At 40.9% G+C, this 22,371-nt stretch overlaps 2 protein-coding genes across 2 annotated transcripts; both read left to right on the top strand.

Annotated features, from left to right (window-relative positions):
- The first annotated feature begins 2,605 nt into the window (after positions 1–2,605).
- On the top strand, positions 2,606–9,007 carry LOC117044074 (sulfotransferase 6B1-like). Its single transcript, XM_033144463.1, has 7 exons — positions 2,606–2,842; positions 3,830–3,948; positions 5,025–5,114; positions 5,445–5,571; positions 7,092–7,186; positions 8,276–8,432; positions 8,854–9,007. Exons 1-7 carry the CDS (start codon positions 2,641–2,643, stop codon positions 8,982–8,984), a joined length of 921 nt encoding a protein of 306 aa, XP_033000354.1. The 5' UTR covers positions 2,606–2,640; the 3' UTR covers positions 8,985–9,007.
- A 4,690-nt stretch (positions 9,008–13,697) lies between these two features.
- Positions 13,698–20,660, top strand: LOC117044073 (sulfotransferase 6B1-like). Its single transcript, XM_033144462.1, has 7 exons — positions 13,698–14,034; positions 15,986–16,104; positions 16,348–16,437; positions 17,382–17,508; positions 17,920–18,014; positions 18,592–18,748; positions 20,524–20,660. The coding sequence occupies exons 1-7, from the start codon at positions 13,836–13,838 to the stop codon at positions 20,652–20,654; spliced, it is 918 nt and encodes a 305-aa protein (XP_033000353.1). The 5' UTR covers positions 13,698–13,835; the 3' UTR covers positions 20,655–20,660.
- Positions 20,661–22,371: the final 1,711 nt, after the last annotated feature.

The raw sequence follows: 22,371 nt of genomic DNA, 5'->3' as shown, positions 1-22,371 counted from the left end.
AAGAGTGTCCCCTCTTCCTTCTCCAGACCCTGCAAACTCTCTCCACCACCATGGCAAAGCAGCTCCAGTAACTCACCCCTCACTGGAAAAGAGAGAAGTGAGTCATTCTTGCTCCTCGCACCCCAATCAATTTTACTGAATTCAATGGGTCTTATTCCTATGTAAGTGAACATTATCATTGCAGTCACAGATGACTGCCCATCATCATTTATTTTAATAATAAGAAGGTATGTTCACATATCATACTAAGTCAGGCTTGCTGGTTTATTGATCAGGCTTGAACAGTATGCTGATGCTTGTTGCTCCTGCTTTGCTTGCACCCCTGGTAAAAGTGGAGAAACAAAGCAGAAAGCTTCCATTAAGCTGGATGTGTCTGGCCAGGCTCTGGAAGGTGCCGCTTGAAGGCAGAGCTCAGACCTTACCTTTTCAGGATGGAAGTCCTTACAAGGCGGCTTAGAGGTAAGAAAGATACATGAATGAAATCACATTAAAATATTCATCAGGATCCTTCTGGTGTGGAAAAGGGTTAAAGATTAGCTGGAATTGGCTCTGATGTCGCCTTTGCCCTCCCTCCCAATCTTTGCTATGATATATTTTTAAAAAAATTAACTACTTCACAACTTATTATTACAACATAACATTTTTGAGTGGACCTGTTAAGCTTTACAAACTTAATGGTGGTGGCATGCTTTTTAGACATGCATCATTTCGCGACACAGTAATTCAGTTTTACTAGCAAACCAGAAGTTACCGGTAAACTAATTCCTTTCCAGCCCAGGGAGAGTTTGCTTGACACATCTGCACACTGCAGCCGATACACTAATGTATCACAACACACAGCTTGGAAAGCTCTGGGCTAGTTTAATTGTCAGCAATCATGAATATTGTAGTTAATTCACATTTTTTTTTCCACCCAGGATGAAAAAGAAGTGTGAATTTGGACATTTCTATCAAATTAGTTTAAATACAAGATCTCCATCTGAACTTACTTGCAGATTAGAATGTTTGTCCTAAAGGGGTGGGGTGGGGGTTAGCAAAACCTTTAAAAGGTTAACCTGGTGAATGAAAATGCAGAACGTGGCCAGTTTCAGAGGACGTTTGGTTTCCTTGAGAAATTTAGTGACCTGCTATTTGCTAATCCTGTTATATTAAAGCTTTTTGATATGCTGAGAACTTCAGCTGTAAAGCAAACATGTTTTTTTTAAGTGACTGGATGCTGTTACGGCCTCGCCGGTTTGATATATAGTTACCTTCAGACTTCTCCTTTGCAAAAGTTATTTAACACTGCAAAGTATGCAGACTTGTTACCATCATAAAAGTTTGTAAACATACATTGCAACCCGTGTCTACTCAGAAGTAAGCAATATGAGTTTGTATGTCTTAATCTGAGGCATTCCTTACCTGGGAGTAAATCACATTGAGCTCAAGTTTATTTCTGGGAGTCATATACTGTATACTATATGTAGGAAGCAGCATTGATGTTTTTAATTGTGAAAGATGAACTTTTTTTGTGTACATAAATATTTTGTATTAAGAAATCCTTAATGTCTGAACAATCATTGATTTTATCCTATCTAAAAGAAAAATAAAGCAGCCATGTCTAATTTATCCTGTTCCGTAAAATGCCCCTCAAATTTGGGCCTTTTTAATTCCATTAGTTCTGAATGTGAGTAAAGTGCTGCAGGATTGGCAAACACATTTTAAGAAGGAATAATATAATAGCTATTAAAGACTAATTTAACTTCTCCAAATCTTCCATGCCCCATCCATAAAAAGAGCCCAAAACAGTGAGCATAGTTCCAAACTATTGCAGCTCTGCTCTTGCCTAAAGCATTGACCCCCATCCATATGGATCATTCCTGACAATAAGGCAACAACAGTTACCGGTAACACAAAGTTATGGTTGGCGTTACTGGCACACTATGGCTGTAATCCTAAACACACAATAGTTATTTCTTTAGTAGGATATATAGCTTCCCACCCCTCCAATATACTTCCCAGAGTGGTTAACAAAGGGTGCTTCCAGATGGATGGTTAGGGTTCTCCTTGTGCATCCAAGTTTCTTTCAGGAACCAAATGATGCCATTGGCAACAAAATAAGAGCCTGCATTTTCACCCCATCCCATATAATCGGAAATGAAGCTTTCTGTGGGAATCCAATAAGTGGATAGATGAATGCCAGAAACCTGTTTCATATCCCACCTGATACACTTTCAAATAGTAGAGCACATTCTTAAGCTCTATAATGCTTGTTTCACAGAGTTCCCAAAGAACCCCAAAAGAAGAAAGGATGCACTCTGCTATAATTACATAAAGAGACAAGGAGCTACTTAACCTGTTGGAATGGTTTCAGGTTGTTTTTTTCCCTCTACAAAGCCTCCAGTGTTACAATGTCATTTCCAAGTGATTTTTCCCCTGAGAAAGTGCCCAGCTCAGCCAATATTGGGTAATTCACATTTCCATAAAATGGTACTATTCCAAGTCAGAGGCGTAAATGGGAACATAGTGTACAAGATCCTTTGATTCAGAATTGCTACGTCTTCCAATATATCTTTATAGTACAACTACTGGTCATGCAGAACCAAGTCTGTCTCTTTAAAGGGAATGTGACAAGACTGAGGCAGTCTACAAGAGTAAAACATGGCCAAGAAAAAGCCACGTTTTGTGGAAAATATAGACAACATTTTAGCTACAACTCAAACAAAGGAGAATGAGGAGCTGCTGTTTACATTCAGAGGAGTGCTGTATCCAAAACGCCTTTGTAGTCTTGAGACCTTTGAAGCAGTGGCAGCCATGGAAGCGAGGAAGGACGATAGGCTGATTGTTGCTTATCCAAAATGTGGTGAGTATCCAGCTTTGAATGGAATTAAAGGGGAATGGATTCAGTTACCAAGTGCTATCTGACCGCATACGATTCATATGTTTATTTCCCCCCATGTAATCTGGATTTACAGTTTCCATGTTTTGTTGTGCTTTTCATAAATGGTAAATGGAGATTTTGTACGCAAAACCTGCAAACCTGAGCAGCTGACTCCACAATGAATAAGCTGTCGTGTGGAAGTGCCTTCTATTAAAGTTTGAAAAAGGAAACCAGTGTTTATTTGATACCCAAAATGAACTGAAATGGGTCCCAGGTGAATACGTTTTGGGGTGCCTGGATTCACTGTTCCCTCAGTGGCTGAGCACTCCACAACAGCCGTGAGCAGCAATTCAAGGCCCTCTTTTATGTGGAGAGGAGATGTGAGCCTCATAAGTCCTTGGCTACAACCCATCCTGCATGTGGCTCAGTGAGGCCTCTGAAATGGAAAGGATAGTCTCTTCCAAAGCCAGGCAACATGTTACCAACAGCAGGTGGGGAGGAGGCTGTGGCAAGGCTAGGCTGGGCCCAAGTGGGGAGGAAGCTCTCTCACATAAGAGGGAATAAAAGACTGCAGTCTCCAGGGCTAGCCAAGGGGCTTGCATGGTGGCGGCAACCATTTAATCTGGATTTATTATTTCCATGTTTTGTTGTGCTTATCAGAAATGGTAAATGGGGACTTTGGATGCCGTGCAAAACCTGCATGCAAGAGTACCTGCGCCCACAATGACTCAGCTTTTATTTGGAAGTACCTTCTGTTGCAATTTGACAAACAAACCTTGCATGGTGTCTACGACGGCTTTGTTGTGACACCTGGTGTGGTCTTGTGACCCACCTGCGGGTCCCAACCCACTGGTTGAAAATCTGTGATTTAAGTTGACTGGCATACTGTATATGAACATAACTTTGCATTTGGTTGCGTAACTTACGCTCCTGCGAACCATATATGTCTCAATTGCTTTTATGTTGTAGGTACTAACTGGATGCTCAAAATAGTAAATGACATGATAGCTGTGATTCCAAGTTACAAGAACTTACCGCCACTAGAAAACTGCCCGATACTTGAATTCGGACCGCCCACAAAACTTCAGGTTGGCATGACTTCCAAGTTACTCTAGCAAATGATCAGTGCTTACATGTGGCACACAGAAGGCGGACACTTTGCAGCTATTATATGTGACTGTGTAGCATACGTAAGAGTTAGAGTTAGATTTGTTGAACATTGAAGCCAATTTTCGATAAACACAGAAAAGATACTTCATTTATATCAAATTTTAATATACCTCTTTTCATTAAAAATCACAAACCAATTTACAAATGGGAAGCAAAATAGAATATGCATGTCATCCTATGTTCCTGAGAGGATATAACCATTTACTTGATGGAGGTGCTTCTCAAAAACAGTGACTTATCCCTAATAGCTGTACTTTCTGCATTTCATTTCCCCCTGACACAGCTTTTTACAGCCATGCCGCTCAAGAATGTATACTGTAAATATGATTGCAACTCAGGATAACAATGTATCTGATGAAATGGATCATAGTCCACAAAACTCATGCTAAAATCTAAATCGAAAATTCTTTCTAGTAGCACCTTAGAGACCAACTGAGTTTGTTCCTGGTATGAGCTTTCGTGTGCATGCACACTTCTTCAGATACCTAAAATCTTCAGATACCTAAAATGCTAAAATCTGTTAGTCTTTAAGTTGTGATAGGGAAGTTTTTAATGTTTGATGTTTTATTGTGTTTTTAATATTCTGTTGGGAGCCACCCAGTGTGGCTGGGGAAACCCAGCTCGATGGGCCAGGTATTAATAAATTATGATGATAATTATGATGAGTCATCATTTTTGCTGTGAAAGGCTAACACGGCTATTACACTGGGAATCCTTGCTACTAATATTCCTGTGCTTCCATGATGGGGGGAAATGACATTTAATAAGTTTATGAGGTAAAATGGGGGTAGGAATGAGTATTTAGAATCATAGATTTGTATAGTTGTACTACCCCAAACCCATTGTTTACTTTGTTATTTTCTATTTTCATTATGTAACTCAAAGTACTAATCCCCCCCCCAATTGTATGAATCAATAAAAAGGAGGAAATAACAACTTCCCTAGATCCTGAAACGACTACAACAAATCAACATTCCTTTAATTCTCATTCCAGGAGCTGGAAAAGCAGCCTTCTCCGCGTATTATTTCTACACATCTCCATTATGATAACATTCCCAAATCTTTTCTTGAGAAAAAGGTGAAGGTAAGTGACTAGGCTTCTATGAGATATTGAAGGAGTCTCCTAAAACCTGTGTGAGAGGCTCTCTCCCAGAGCCCAGCAAGCAAGACTGAGAGCATAACAGCTCTCTGCCTTGCATGGGGGCCAATGGCCTGCTTGATGCTCCAGCCCTGGAAGGTTAGGGGTGTTTACAAAGGGGAGATTATGGGGTTGTTGTGGCTACACAAGATTTCAGCTTCACATGCAATTCTTGGAACCTAACCCCTGTGCAAGTTGCTACTTGACTGTAGTTCATATCACCAGATGACATAACTTGCTTTAAAATCTAATATCTCTTTCTTTCTTTTTAAATAGATGCTGGTCGTATTCCGAAATCCCAAAGATGCTGCTGTATCCTATTACCATTTTTACAACAAAAACCCTATTCTTCCAGATGTCGGTTCTTGGGATGATTTTTTTCAAAAGTTCATGAGTGGCGAAGGTATATCTTGTTAGAAGTTCTCACTTTCTGTATTTCTGAAACTTGCCACAAAGAACAAACTTAGTTGGTCTCTAAGGTGCTACTGAAAGGGGTTTTTTAAATTTTGTTTTGTTTTGACTATGGCAGACCAACACGGCTACCTACCTGTAACTTCCCACAAAGTATTAGTGTACAATGTATTTTCAGATGAAAGGGAAACGGGTTTCAAATGAGCAGGGTTCTTGATTGCAGGGAAAAGCCCACAGTCGGTGATTCTTTTACTCAGACTTGCATCATCAGTTGATAATGAGATTGTGTTATTGTTGTTGTTGTTGTTGTTGTTGTTGTTATTTATTAGATTATATATTGCCCTTCATCACAAGGTCTTAGGGCGGTTCATATTATATAAAAAACTGGAATCTTACAGTGGCACACAGGGCTATTGCCTACCACAAAGGAGGAACCCAATTAATTTGAAGGAATATTAGAGCTCGGGCTGATTTTTTCCCCCATTTTATTTTTTCTAATTTCAGATTAGTCAATGCTGAACATACTTATGCAGGATTTTTCCCATGACATCAGGACTTCTGCAGCAATCATATCATTTGTTCTAAGAGCTAAACAAATGGCAAATTCTAAATAGGCACAACCACCTTTGTTTTGTGACTGTCCATTTCAAGAGGCACACGCACGCTGGTCTCAATAACTGGACAATTTAAAAATAGTCAACAACCTCAGCAAGCAAAACTCTGGCTGCACGTGCCCTCTTCTACATGTATAATATCCCTTTTCTTGAGACATTAACCAAAGGCATTTTATACCAACCCATTAGTATAATAGGTATAGATGACCCTCGTGTCCCTTTCCAATTCTTCAATTGCATGGTTCAGTCATAAGAATGAATATTATGTTCATTTATATGAGCAGCAACAGTTTTAAATAGCCCCGCAGACAGGTCACATATGGTAAAAGACACTCCCCTCACCCTTTTTTCTGGTAGCATCTGTTTCGTAAGCAGAAGGTTCCAGGTTTAATCCCCAGCACCTCCAGGTTTGCTTGTGGAAGAGCCCGTCCGAAACCCTGGCGATTCACTGCCAGTCATAAATGCCAAAGTGGATTTCAATTTCTGATGATTTGTGTACAGATTTTACATGTCATGAAAATAGCTCCAGTGTTGGGTTAAAGTGAATGAATGAAGTGCTGTACCTTGGTTCTCGAATGGAATCCGTTCGACTTCTGAAAACGTTCGCAAACCAAGGTGCGGCTTCCAATTGGCTGCAGGAGCTTCCTTCACTCAGTTGGAAGCTGTGTTGGACGTTCGACATACCAAAACAAAAACAAAAAAAAAAAAACACGTTCACAAACCGGAACACTCACTTCCAGGTTTGTGGCGTTCGGGAGCCAAAACAATTGAGTCACAAGACATTCAAGAACCAAGGTACAACTGTATTCTCATTGTATGATATGTGGAGCTTTTGTCAGAAACTGGTGTTATTCCCCCCCCCCCGGCTTTGAAATATGCTGTTTGCAATTCATTTCAGTTTGCTGGAAATCCTACTTTGACTATATCCTTGCTTGGGACAAACATGTGGATGAAGAAAATGTTATGATCATCACATATGAAGAGCTGAAAGAAGTGAGCATTCTTAGAAACTGAGATAATGATTTGACTTTTCTTCTGTCGTGGTTACTTTTAAGTATGAGTATTTTATTGTGTGTGTGTGTGTGTGTGTGTGTGTGTGTGTGTATCTATCTATCTATCTATCTATCTATCTATCTATCTAGTTAGCAGGTTTGGATATTTAAATGTCTTAAAATAAATTAAAAAATTATGGTCCTGCAGTTCATTAAATACTAAGCACACCACAATGCCAATGTGATTAAGTTTTGTGGTGTAAACTCTTTCAAGTGTGGTTATTCATAGGCTTGCACTTCATTTATATGTGGTTTTTTATAGTTTATTTGGGACTTTGAATAACTAAGTTTATTTTTTAATTAAAAGGAATATGGTTGATTGAATATATGACACACTGGAAATGGAAAAGAGATTTTAAAAAAAGCTTTTCAAGGAATCTAAGTTACAGAAGCAAATAGAAAATAAAATGATGGTACCTTTGCTGTGTATGGAAGTGAGAGGTGGACCATAAAGAAGGTTGATTGCCGAATAATTGATGCTTTTTAATTATGGTGGTGCTGAAGGAGACTCTTGAGTGCTCTGAGTGCAGCCCTGAGTGCTCACTGGAAGGACAGATCCTGAAGTTGAGGCTCCAGTACTTTGGCCACCTCATGAGAAGAGAAGACTCCCTGGAAAAGACCCTGATGTTGGGAAAGATTGAGGGCACAAGGAGAAGGGGACGGCAGAGGATGAGATGGTTAGACAGTGTTCTGGAAGCGACTAGCATGAGTTTGGCCAAACTGCGGGAGGCAGTGAAAGATAGGGGTCCTGGCGTGCTCTGGTCCATGGGTCACAAAGAGTCGGACACGACTGAACGACTGAACAACAACCTTTGCTGTGACAATGGTTCTGTGCTTCCTTTCACGCTGCACTTATTTTGCTAATATCAGATGCACCTCTTTAGCATAGCTATAGCACATACATTTATATATTTATTCAGATGTTTAGCCTGCCCAATTATTGAGTCTTAAGGCAGATTCTAACTTAGAAATCTACCCCAGTAGCAAATATATTTATGAAGTCATAACTAACTTTATTGTTATTTTCCAGAATCTTCACGAAGGAGTGAAGCGAATAGCTGACTTTTATGAACTACCTCTGTCTGATGAAATGATTAAGTCTGTTGCAGAGAGCTCTACCTTCCAAGCAATGAGCAGTAAATCTGAAGAAACACACGGTCGGTTCGCTCCTATCATTTTCAGGAAAGGTACTGCAGTACAGTGTTGATTTACACTGAATATTATTTCTTCTAGTAACACAAGCGCCCTCTAGTGGTGCCATTTATGGGGGCCAACTAAACATTATGTTTTGTCAATATCTTGAAAATAGTTTTGATCCATTTCCCTCTTCCTCACTCCCATCCCACATATAGAACCAAAGTTCAAAATCACCAAGAACCCCTAAAAAGCCTCTGTAAGTCCATTCTGCTATAATTAGAATAAGGAAGTCTTCTGGTACAGAAGAGTTTGCATATGTCATATTTTAAATAGGCCAAATAAGTCTGCAAAAGTAGAATTTACTTGTGCTGTGATATCACAGTTTTCTGCATTCTCTCCTACCAATGATGTGTGAACCTCTATATAGGAAATAATATATAATGAGATTCATTTTTCATTGTTTTTTAATAGGTGCTGTGGGTGATTGGAAGACTTTGTTCACTGAGGCTCAGAGTCGGGAAATGGATGCAAAATTTGAAGAGTGCTTAGCAGGAACTAAACTGGGAGCAAAGCTAAAATATCACCAATATTGTAAATTATAAACCTTGGATTTGGAGGTTATTATCTGAAGTCTTTCAGTTAAGAATAAAATGATGTTTAAGTGTTAGATACATCTATGCACAGAAAATAAATAAAATGCTCACAATCTTTTTTGCTTTAAAATCATGTAATCAAATTCTTAACATACTAAATGGGAAGAGCATGAAGATCTGCTGTGAAATATTTCTGGGGCAATTCCCGCCCCCCCCCCTGAGAAAGCGCCCTGCCCAGCCCCTCAAATATTGTGTAATTTACATTTCCAGAAAATGGGGCTGTACCAAGTCAGAGGCTAATGAGAACAGAGTTTGCGAACTCTCAGAGGTAAATGAGAGCATAGTGTGTGAGTGTTTGTGAGTCAGAATTGCTTCCTCTTTTGCTATATACCTTGTGTAACTTCTGGTCATGCAGAAGCAAATCTGCCTTTTAAAAGACAAGACTGAGGCAGCCAACAAGAAAAAGTCAAGATTTGTGGAAAAAATAGAGAATCTTTTAGCTACAATTCAAGTGAAGAATGAGGAGCTGCTGTTTACTTGCAGTCTTTTTTGCTTTAAAATCATGTACCCAATAACTCCTGATAGAAGCTTACCAGGCAGTGCATGAGGGTCCTGAATGGTCTTCACAGTAACAACAAATGTAGAAAGTTTCCATGGCAAAGTATGGCAGGTGTGGGGAATCGTTGCCCCTCCAGATGTTGCTCCCACCATCCCTAGCCATTGGCTGTGCTGCCAGCAACATCTGAAAAGCCAAACATTCCCCCACACCTGAAGTAATGGCAGATTAAGCCACCTAATGCCCTAGGTGTGCTGCTGAGATGGAAGACAGCTTGGATCCCTAAATCCCAGTACTCAAGCCAGTTTCGGCAAAACATTCATTCATTCATTCATTTCTATGCCGCTTTATAATTTTAAGAAGAAGAAAATCTCCAAGAGGTTTACAGCCTACATCAAACCATCAAAGAAAGCAATGCAAAATAAAACATTGCATTAGAAAGTCAAGCTATAAAGCATGATTTCAAAGCAACATACCTGTAATTAAACGAAGACATTACCATAACCGTTGCAAAATAACACTTTATGAAAGGGAGTCAGATAAAGTTGGATGACCAAAGATTTGGTCAGGTATGGCCCCCCCCCATGCCTTTGAACCAGAACCCCTTTTGAGGCGCAGTTATAAAAAACAACCAAGGGGGGCGGGGAGAGTCATACTCTGCCAGACTGGAAGCTCCAACGATGGAACTGGTTTTTCTTGTTGGGCGATATTCACCTAAAAAATCCCACCAGTGGAAGCCCTGTGCAATGACTTCTGCCTGCAAAGCAAGGCTTTCCGCTCTCTCCTCATCCTGCGCACCCCCATGCCCTTTCCAAAATTTGTTGTGGGGGAGAACCAGGTATCTTAAGATTTAGTGTCAGGAGTATAACGTATTCCTGGACACCGCAGAGTTAGACGCAGACTTTTCTGGAAGCTTCTGGCTGTTGTGAAATTGACTGGACAGCACAACGCAGGAACTCAGCAACTCACTGGATATACAGTATTTATTGATTGAAGCAACTAGCATCCATAAGTTACTATTTACAGACTTTACAAAATAAAAGAAACAAAACATAAAATCTTTTCCTCTCTGTCTCTCTCTCTCTCTACACTGACCACTTTCTCCACACCAACACCTGACCACACACTAACCACAAAGCTCTCACACAGAGCTCAGTCTTTAGGAACTCATTGACCAATCACAGGTAGTTGCTAAGGGTCTGAGAGAGAGCAGATCTGGGCTTTCTGCCAACTGCTAATTGCTTGGAGATAGACAGCTGCATTTCTGCACGTAGGCAACTCTGAAATCTCTAACAAGGTAAACCCCCAGAACAGCATATGGGGGAATGAGAGCAGGGATTGTTCTGTCTGGCAAACTGAAATGCTTGTGCTGATGGAACAATCTAAAGAGTGCAATATTGAATTCTATTGTGTGTAGACTCTTCAGATATAAGAGCCTGAGAAGACCCACAGTTAGCTGCAGGCCAGTCCGACATATTAGCTAGCATAGCAGAAAGTCTCACCAGATAATATGTGTTTTTAATTGTGTTTTTAATATTCTATTGCGAGCCACCCAGGGTTTCTGGGGAAACCCAGCCAGATGGGCAGGGTATAAATAATAATAATTATTACGATGATGATGAAGAAGAATATGTGTGAAGAGGAAATCAGCGCGGTTGTCTGAGAAACACCTCTGCCAAGTTAAAAGTGTAATAATGGTGAGTAGAAAATAGCTACGGGATAATTTAGGTATAAGTAATCATTAACTAGTTTTCAGCTTTTGCTCAGAAAACAAAAAGGTAACTTCATTGGTTATGAGAAAAAAAGCAGCAGCATGAATAAAATCACAACATTAAAATATAGCAGGCACATCCAACAGGTAGATTGTGATCTACCGGCAGATCACTGGACACCTGTGGTAAATCACTGGTAGATCACTGGCTCCCCCAAAGAAGCTCAACAACTTTGGCTCCCCTAAAAAAGCTAATTTTTTTTGCCCTGCACCCCCCCAAAACAGGGCTTTCCTTCTCCCTAAAAAAAGCTCAGCAACAACTTTGGCCTGAATGCCTAAAAAACGGGGCTTTCCTCCTCCCCAAAAAAGCTCAACAACTTTGACCTAAACCCCCCAAAAGGGGGTAGATCACTGCCATTTTTTAATTCTGTAAGTAGATCACAGTCTCTTGGGAGTTGGCCACCCCTGAAATATAGCAATGCACTTCCCACAGGGACATTGACCACCAGGGCCGTCTTAGGCAGATCGTCCGCCGTGGCGCGGCGATCCCTCCGGCGCCCCTGATGTGCTGCCTCTCCGCCTCTGGGGCCACCTCCCTCCCGCGCTGGCCGCCCCTCGGGAGGGGGGGTGGGCGAGCGGGGGATGAGGGGCGTGGCGCTGGAGCAGCGCGGGACTCTGTGCGCCCTTCCAACGCACCAGCTGGGGCTCCCTGCGCGGGATGGGAGGCGAGGGTGGCCGGCTCGCAGCCCGCCCGGGAGCGGTATGCGCGGCAGTGGCTGCGCCGGCGGCACACAAGCGCCCGTCCATCCGTGGGGGCGGGGGCAGGTTGGGGAGGGGGCGCACGGTATACCGGCGGGATCGCGGGGGCGCCCCTGGGGGGCCGGCGCCCTGGCGCGCCACGCCAGTAGCCCCTATGGATAAGACGGCCCTGTTGACCACTAACTGCCCTGTTGGGAATGGGTTAAAGTTTAGCTGGATTAGGCCACCTAACCCCCCACCCATCTCTGCTGGGATATATTTTTACAAATTAACACTACTTCACAACACCTTTGTATCTAACATCAAGTTCATAGAACAGGGGTTTAAAAAATCCTATCTTTTGTCCTAAAAGGCGACTTAACAAAACCTTTAAAAGATTAACCTGATGAATGAAAATGCAGAACTTGGCCAGTTTCAGAGGAGGTTTGGTTTCCTTGAGAAAATCTTAGTGACCTGCTATTTGGTAATCCTGTTATATTAAAGCTTTTTGATATGCTGAGAACTTCAGCTGTAAAGCAAACATTTTTTTTAAGTGACTGGATGCTGTTATGGCCTTGCCAGTTTGATATATACTGTCAGACTTCTCCTTTTGCAAATACTATTTAACTATGCAGACTTGTTACCATAATAAAAGTTTGTAAATGTACAGTACATGGCAACCCACCCAGATGTAGGTCATACTTAGTGTATATGTCTTACTCTGAGGCACTCCTTTACCAGGGAGTAAGTAACATTGAGCGCAATAGGGCTTACTTCTGGGAGTCATATAGAGTGGTACCTTGGGTTACAGATGTTTCAGGTTACAGACCTCCAGAACGAATTAAGTTCTTAACCCGAGGTACCACTGTACTATATATGTAGGGAGCATGGTTAATGTTTTTAATTGTGAAAGATTGACTTTTTTATGTGTACCTACCAAAGTTCTGAGAGACAGGGGTTTAGCTATTTTGTATTAAGAAATCCCAAATGTCTGAACAAACAGTTAGTTTTATCCAATCTGGAAAGTAAAATAATGCAGCCACGACTAATTTGTCCTGTTTGGCAAAAACAGAGAGGGGGAAACAACTGGGTCTGATTGCAATTGGAAACAAACTATCAACCCTTAGTGAGCTGCTTCAGACCAAAAAATTGCACCCACAGAACAACTCTTATAAGCACAAAGGCAACTTTCTCTCGCTCCTCTCCTTGAAAGCCCCTCAAATCTGGGCCTTTTTAGTTGCATCATGTTTGAATACGGGTAAGTGGCTACAGGATTGGCAAACATGTTTTTAAAAATAAGAATTTAAGTTCTCTGACTTTTCCAAGTTTAGTTCCAAGTAAATGCGTCTAGGATTGAGCCGTAAAAGAACTAATTTCACTTTGTGTTTTTCACCATTTTTAATGCACTTTCAAATTCTTGAGAAAATGAAAAAAGTCCAGACTTTTTAGACCTATAAAGTTTGTGTCACAGAATTCCCAAAGAATCCTAAAAGAAGAAAGGATGCACACTAATATCATTAGCTACTTAAACTGTCAGAATGGTCTCAGTCTGCTTTTTCCCCCCTGCAGGGCCTCCGGTGTTGCAATGTCAAGTGATTTTTCCAGTGAGAAAGCCCAGCCCTTCAAATAGTGTGTAATTTACATATCCAGAAAATGGGGCTGTTCCAACTCAGAGGCAAATGAGAACAGAGTTGTTTGCCAACTCTCGGAGGTCAATGAGAGCATAGCGTGCAAGTGCTTGCGAGTCAGAATTGCTTCCTCTTCTGCTATATACTTTTATTGTACAACTTCTGGTCACGCAGAAGAAAACCTGCCTTTTAAAAGGGGTTGCGACAAGATTGAGGCAGTCAACAAGATGGCCCAGAAAAAGACAAGTCTTGCAGAAAAAATAGAGAATCTTTTAGCTAAGATTCAAGTAGAGGAGAATGGGGAGCTGCTGTTTACATACAGAGGAGTGCTATATCCAAAACTTTGTAGTCCTGGGACCTTTGAAGCAGTGGCAGCCATGGAAGCTAGGAAGGACGATAGGCTGATTGTTGCTTATCCAAAATGTGGTGAGTATAGAGTTTTTAATGGAATTAAAGGGGAATGGATTTGGTTACCAATTGCTATCTGTCCACATACGATTCATATGTTTATTTTCCCCATGTAATCTGGACTTACAACAGGCATAGTCAAACTCGGCCCTCCAGATGTTTTGGGAATACAAATCCCATCACCCCTAGCTAACAGGACCAATGGTCAGGGATGATGGGAATTGTAGTCCCAAAACATCTGGAGGGCTGAATTTGCCTATGCCTGATTTACAGATTCCATATTTTGTTGTGCTTTTCATAAATGGTAAATGGGGATTTTGTACGCAAAACCTGCAAACCTGAGCAGCTGACTCCACAATGAATATGCTGTCATGTGGAAGTGCTTTCTATTAAAGTTTGAAAAAGGAAACCAGTGTTTATTTGATACCCAAAATGAACTGAAATGGGTCCCAGGTGAATACGTTTTGGGGTGCCTGGATTCACTGTTCCCTCAGTGGCTGAGCACTCCACAACAGCCATGAGCAGCAATTCAAGGTTGTCTTTTATGTGGAGAGGAGATGTGTGCCTCATAAGTCCTTGGCTACAACCCACCCTCCATGTGGCTCAAAGAGGCCTCTGAAATGGAAAGGATAGTCTCTTCCAAAGCCAGGCAACATGTTACCAACAGCAGGTGGGGAGCAGGCTGTGGCAAGGCTAGGCTGGGCCCAAGTGGGGAGGAAGCTCTCTCACATAAGAAGAGGGAATAAAAGACTGCAGTCTCCAGGGCCAGCCAAGGGGCTGGCATGGTGGCGACAGCCATTTAATCTGGATTTATCATTTCCATGTTTAGTTGTGCTTATCAGAAATGGTAAATGGGGACTTTGGATGCCGTGCAAAACCTGCATGCAAGAGTACCTGCGCCCACAATGAATAAGCTTTTATTTGGAAGTACCTTCTGTTGCAGTTAGAGCAAACAAACCTGTGTTGTTCCTTTTTTAATCAGGGGGGAGTCACTTCTGAAGGGGCAAACAAAGTATCGGTGAGGGTTTTCTGCTATTTGTTGCCCCTTTGTGGGAGAAGCAACTTTGTGGGAGAAGAGCCAGCGTGGTGTAGTGGTTAAGAACGGAAGGCTCGTAATCTGGGGAACCGGGTTCGCGTCTCCACTCCTCCGCATGCAGCTGCTGGGTGACCTTGGGCTAGTCACACTTCTCTGAAGTCTCTCAGCCCCACTCACCTCACAGAGTGTTTGTTGTGGGGGAGGAAGGGAAAGGAGAATGTTAGCCGCTTTGAGACTCCTTCAGGTAGTGAAAAGCGGGATATCAAATCCAAACTCTTCTTCTTCTTCTTCTTCTTCTTCTTCTTCTTCTTCTTCTTCTTCTTCTTCTTCTTCTTCTTCTTCTTCTTCTTACTTTCTCAAACATTTGTGCCCCCTTTTCACCTTCTTTTACTTCCTTTTATCTGCTGGTATTGTCTTTCTGTCTCCCTCTCACTTTCTTTTGTACTTTGTTCACTTTCTTCCACCTTGTGCCACTTTCTCTGCCATTTTAATTCACTCCTCTGTGACTCTTGTTCCCGCCTAATGTCAACTTGTCTGAAAACAAACAGGATTCATTGAAAAGGTTCCTCACCCTTAGAATCTAATGTAAGTGGCAACTGCTCTTTGTTGGCCCTTTGTTGGATGAAATGTGAAGAAGCTCCTCGGATTCTCCACACAATGAAGTTTTTGTTCCAAAAGAATTTCTCCCCTTCATTTTCAAAGTATTGACTGTTTACAGTTCGTTTACAGCTTGCATGGTGGCAACAGCTTTGTCGTGACTTCGCTGGTGTCACCTTGTGACCCACCTGCAGGTCCCAACCCACTGGTGGAAGACCTACGATTTAAGCTGACTGCTGTATATGAACATGGCTGTGCATTTGGTTAAAACAAAATTTGGTTGTGTAACTTATGCTCTTGTGATTCATATATGTCTCATTTGCTTTTATGTTGCAGGTACTAACTGGGTGCTCCAAATGGTAAATGACATGGTAGCTGCAATCCCAAGTTACAAGGACTTACCACCACCAGAAAACTTACAAATGCTTGAATTCGGACTGCCCGCAAAAGTTCAGGTAGGGTAAAGGTGGGAGGGAGAGAAGTGAATACCTAGTATCAAAGAATTGTACAACTTGAAGAGACCCAACTGTTCATCTACTCCAAACCCCTTTGTTTAGTTTGTTATTCTTCTTCTGTCAATATGTAACTCAAATGTGTGCTTTCCTCCAATTATAAAGCTCAATTAAAAGAAGGGGGGAAACAACCCCTCTAGATCCTGAAACAACATCAGGGTAACATTCCTCTAATTTTTATTCTAGGACATGGACAAGCAGCCTTCTCCACGTATTTTTTCTACACATTCTCATTATGATAATATTCCCAAATCTTTTTTTGAGAATAAGGTGAAGGTAAGTGACTAGCTTCACTAATATTATGACTGCCTAATACTCTTAACAGCATTTAATCACAATACTGAGTACTTAATATATGTATCTTAATTTGACAGCTCTTGTCATATTGTCAAAGCAAATTCTACAACAGTTGGCCTGAATCTAGGCTAACAGAGCATTCCAACCCTCCCTTTATTGGAAGTGATATCTACTTTTGCTAAACTTCCTGCCTTTTGTTGTGGCAGTCTGTTATATCCCAGAAACACAAGTCTCTCCCCGCAACCAGTTTAAGCAAGATGGGCAAGAACAGACAACATTTTAAGGCACCAGCTTTTTCAACATTTCAATTTCAGTTCGCACTGATATGTTACTTTCAGTACACTATGTCTGCAACCTATGTTCTGGGGATCACACGTAATGCCAAAATTGCATATAGTCAAAACACATTGAGTTCAATGGTAGTTGGGACTGCCAAAGTCATTTCCCCCAGATCCCTGCCCTCTTTTTTTTTTTTTAAATTACCACTTGCGTAAAGCAAAATGAGCTCAAGTTGCAGGCTTAATCTATATAAATACTGTTGGCTTGCAACTTGTCTGCGTTTAACTTGCACAATCGCAGCTTTACTTGTTTGGTGGCTGGCCAGCATGCAATGGCACAAATTAAACGCACACAAGTCAGAGAGCTCTAAAGCACTTTTCCTGTCACAGAAAGAGATTTTAAGCTCGCAGCCTTTCTTATTGGGCTCTGGGAAGATCTCGCATATGGGTCCTGGGAGAAATTGTGGGAGCCTCGTAGAGCTTGTCTGAGAGGCTCCCTTCCAGAGCAAGGCACAGAGATTAAAAGCTCTCCGCCTTACGCAGGGGTGAATGGCCTCCTTGATTTGCCAGCTCCAGAAAGTTAGATATGTTTGCACAGGGGAGGTTCCAACAAAATCTAATATCTCTTTATTTCTTTTTAAATAGATGTTGGTAGTATTTCGAAATCCCAAAGATGCCGCTGTATCCTATTACCATTTTTACAACAAAAATCCTTTTCTTCCAAATGTCAGTTCTTGGGATGAATTTTTTCAAATGTTCATGAGTGGCGAAGGTAGGTTTGAAGTTCTCTTTCTGTATTTCTGAAACTTCCCACAAAGTATTTGTGTAGAGCTCCTGTTCAGATGAAAGGCAAACAAGTTTCAGATCACCAGGACTCTTGATTGCAGGGGAAAGCCCACAGTCGATAATTCTTTTATTCAGACTTGCATCATCAGTAGATGTCCTTCAGCCAGCGGTGGATAGCCAGACTCATCACTGATGGGTAATATGAATTTAGGCATCTTTTTAACACCTGATGATTTGTGTACAGATTTTACATGTCATAAAAATGGCTGGTGTTTATCAGTGTTGGGTTAAACAGAATGAACTAAGTGTTGCATTCTCATTGTATGATATGTGCAGCGTTTGCCAGCAAATGGTGTCATTTTGTATTCCTCAAAATGCTGTTTGCATTTCATTTCAGTTTGTTGGAAATCCTACTTTGACCATGCTCTTGCTTGGGACAAACATATGGATGACGAAAATGTCATGATCATCACATTTGAAGAGCTGAAAGAAGTGAGCATTCTTAGAAATTGAGATAATGATTTTGTTGTACAGTTTGGATATTTTAAATGTTTTAAAATTAAAAAAATAAATTACGATCCTGCAGTTCATTAAATACTAAGCACACCAATATGCCAGTCTGATTGTGGTGTAAACTCTCTGGGCATTCTCGTTCACAGGCTAATATTATCAGAAGTCATTTTCCAAACTTTTAATCATTTCAAACATTTCTGAGTTAAAAGGAATATAGATGATTGAACATGGCACACTGGAAATGGAAAAAAATGGATAGCATATATTGGGGGGGGAGATGCTTTTCAAGGAATATAAGTTACAGAAGCAAATAAAAAGTTATAAATGATGCACCTTTGCTGTGAAAATGTTTCTGTGCCGCCTTTCACGCTGCACTTATTTTGCTAATATCAGGTGCAGCTTTTTAGGGCAGTAAAGCATATACATTTATGAATATATTTATTCAGATGTTTAGCCTGCCCAATTATTGAGTCTTAAGGCAGATTCTAACTTAGAAATCTACCCCAGTAGCAAATATATTTATGAAGTCATAACTAACTTTATTGTTATTTTCCAGAATCTTCACGAAGGAGTGAAGCGAATAGCTGACTTTTATGATCTACCTCTGTCTGATGAAATGATTAAGTCTGTTGCAGAGAGCTCTACCTTCCAAGCAATGAGCGGTAAATCTGAAGAAACACACGGTCGGTTCGCTCCTGTCCTTTTCAGGAAAGGTACTGCAGTACAGTGTTGATTTTATGCCAGTAGTTTACACTGAATCCCCTTTCTTCCAGTAACACAAGCGCCCTCTAGTGGTGCCATTTATGGGGGGAGCCAACTAAACATTGTTTTGTCAATATCTTGAAAATAGTTTTGATCCATTTCCCTCTTCCTCACTCCCATTCCCACATATAGAACCAAAGTTCAAAAACACTAAGAACTCTTATAAAGCCGCTGTAAGACCATTCTAATATTCTTGATATCATTAAAACAAGGACGTCTTATGGTCCAGAATAGTTTACACATGTCATACTTTAAATAGGCCAAATTAGTCTGCAAAAGTGGAAGCTACTTGTGCTGTGACATCACAGTTTTCTGCATTCTCTCCTACCAATGATATCCAACTATGTAGAGCAGGCTTCCTCAACCTTGGCCCTCCAGATGTTTTGAGACTACAATTCCCATCATCCTTGACCACTGGTCCTGCTAGCTAGGGATCATGGGAGCTGTAGGCCAAAAACATCTGGAGGGCCGAGGTTGAGGAAGCCTGATGTAGAGTAAGAGGCATAAAAACCACGAGCTCAGGGCAGCTCATGTTTTGTTATGTCAGTAATCAAACAAGACAGTTAAATTTGTGAATAGTGGTCCAAGTGATCAGGGAGTTGGTGATCCTATTGAACTTGAAAGGTTCTAAGTAGACAAGCACAGGACTGCACACTGGGATAGTTGGAATTCAGTGGGGCTTATTTCCATGTAGGTTGGGACAGAAATAATGCCTAAGTGCCCTAACTGTAAACAAATTAGCCACAGTATAAATTACTTCACTGTGTAATTTAAACAACACTATTATTTACAATGCTACTACATTACGTTTCTTTAACCAGAACCATTTTGACAGGGATAAGCTTCCAATTCTGTTTATCTTTTCCCATTGGTTTAAGACAACAGAATATTTCTACAGATCAAAGCAAGGTTCTCTACTCTTCCCCATGTTTGCATTTTTCTTGACTGGTGTCAACCCCCCCCCCCCCAAAAAAAAGAATAGGTTTTTTTCACCTGCTGCAAAGTTAGGAGACATCTGCAGCAGGCACGATGGTTTGAGAGTTCTACAATACACTGAAATTATAATTATGTTAAATTCTGATATAGCTACTAGAAGAGTAGCCAGCGCCTTACAAGGAAGTTAGAACGATATTTTTAAAATCTTTCCTTAAAAACATGTCAGTAACATTGTAATATAATATATTTCATGGTTGTCTGTGTGTGCTTCTTTTAATTCTCAAAAATCTCTTAGGCTTCTCTTTGGTGGAAAAGCTGTGTTATAATAATAATAATAATAATAATAATAATAATAATAATAATAATAATGTTAAAAGAAACAGAAATATTTGAAAAAGAAAATCTTGCAACTGCACGCACATGCACACATATACCCCTCAAATTACAGGTAGGTAGCCATGTTGTTCTGCCATAGTCAAAACAAAACAAAATAAAAATTCCTTCCAGTAGCACCTTAGAGACCAACACTTTGAATTGTGCTCGGAAACGTACTCAATACCCCTCAAATGTTTCTGTCACTCACTCTTCTCATCTCCACACAGCCCATTCTGATGCATGCTAGTAATTCTCTTCCTTGGTTACTCCCAAGAAAGTGTGCATAGGGCTGCAGGATGAGAAGCATGACAATACACCCATCTGCTACAACATTCCAAAACCATAAATCCGATGTGTGAACCTCTATATAGGAAGTAATATATAGTGAGATTCATTTTTCATTGTTTCTTAATAGGTGCTGTGGGTGATTGGAAGACTTTGTTCACTGAGGCTCAGAGTCGGGAAATGGATGCAAAATTTGAAGAGTGCTTAGCAGGAACTAAACTGGGTGCAAAACTAAAATATGACCAATATTGTAAATTTTAAACCTTGGATTTGGAGGTTATCATCTGGAGCCTTTTTATAAAGAATAAAATAATGTTTAAGTGCTGGAGACATTTATGAACAGAAAATAAATAAAATGTTCTCAGTCTTTCTTGCTTTAAAATCATGTACTCAATTTCCTAACATACTAAATGGGAAGAGCATGAAGATCTGCTATGAAATACTTCTGGGGCGGTGATCTCTTCTTTAATGGCTATGTCCTACTTCAGAAGATATGCTGTACGTGTTTTACCTTCTCAATCATATTGTGGAGCCAAGCCCCCCAAGATAGCGATCCTAGTCCCACATCTCACAACTGTCTACATGCATGCCATACATTTAAAGCACATGGCTCCCCCAAAGAACCCTGGAAACTATAGTTCACACCCCACCACACTACAATTCCCAGCACCCTTAACAAACTGCAATTCCCAGGATTCTTTGAGAGGAAGCCATGTGCTTTAAATCTATGGGCTGGATGTAGAATCGCAGATGCATTTAATTCTCACAGCAACTGGCAAAGGCATAACTCCTGATAGAAGCTTACCAGGCAGTGTATGAGGGTCCTGAATGTTTGAATGGTCTTCTTTGAGGGGAACAGTAACAACAAATGTAGAAAGTTTCCATGGCATAGTATGCATAGCTGTCAACTTTCCCTTTTTGCGGGAAATTCCCTTATTCCAGCGCTGTTTCCCACTGCAAAAAAAGGGAAGGTTGACAGCTATGATAGTATGGCAGGTGTGGGGAATCGTTGACCCTCCAGATGTTGCTCCCACCATCCCTAGCCATTGGCTGTGCTTGCAGCAACATCTGAAAAGCCAAACATTCCCCACACCTGAAGTAGGAAATAAAGGCATTCTGTGCATGCTCAGAGGCACTTCTCTGTACTTCACTCTTTCAAGCTCAGCTCAAAAATGATAAACGTATTAAATTTCAGCCTCTAGTAAATCATTTCTTAAAGTAAGCCTTGTATCAATGTGGCTTTGCTATTAGATGACACTGACAGGTTTATTAACCAATTCTCACTGACCCAGTTACTAGCACAATTACATTCTGGGACTGATTCTTCTAGCTTCCTTTGCAGTTTGAGCTAACAGTGCCATTCCAATACTGTACATTACAACCCTTCAAGGCTTGTATCAGATATGTACTGTATATGGTAAAACTTGAAGCACAGTTCTAACCATGTTTAGTCTGTCATCCCATTGACTTCAATGAGTCTTACTCCCAGGTTAACTGGGGTTAGGACTGTGGCTTGAGCTGTACTGATACATGATAATCATTGTTCATGGTCTTGGGTGTGAATTTGAAGGCCCATGAAACAGCGACATTATGGAAACTGAGATGTGCGACCGTCAGAACAGGAGATCACCAGGGAACCCCAGGTGCAGTTTTTTGTTTCTTCCCCTGTGTCTGCATTCCTGGGCTCCTTTGGGAGGAAGGGCAGGGCATAAATCAAATAAATAATAATAATTCACATTAGTCGAGCCTTGAAATTGAGGAATGGGTCTGCTCAATACCAGATTAAGCCACCTAATGCGTGCTGAGATGGAAGACAGCTAGGATCCCTAATGTCCCATTACTCAAGCCAGTTTGGGCAAAACATCCATCCATTCATTTCTATGCCGCTTTATAACTCTAAGAAGAAGAAGAAATCTCCAAGAGGTTTACAGCCTACATCAAATCATCAAAGAAAACAATGCAAAATAAAACATTGCAT

This window comes from Lacerta agilis, chromosome 3 (genome assembly GCF_009819535.1).
Source record: "Lacerta agilis isolate rLacAgi1 chromosome 3, rLacAgi1.pri, whole genome shotgun sequence".
In the NCBI taxonomy this organism is placed as follows: domain Eukaryota; kingdom Metazoa; phylum Chordata; class Lepidosauria; order Squamata; family Lacertidae; genus Lacerta; species Lacerta agilis.
This window is presented reverse-complemented; position numbering and strand designations above follow the sequence as displayed.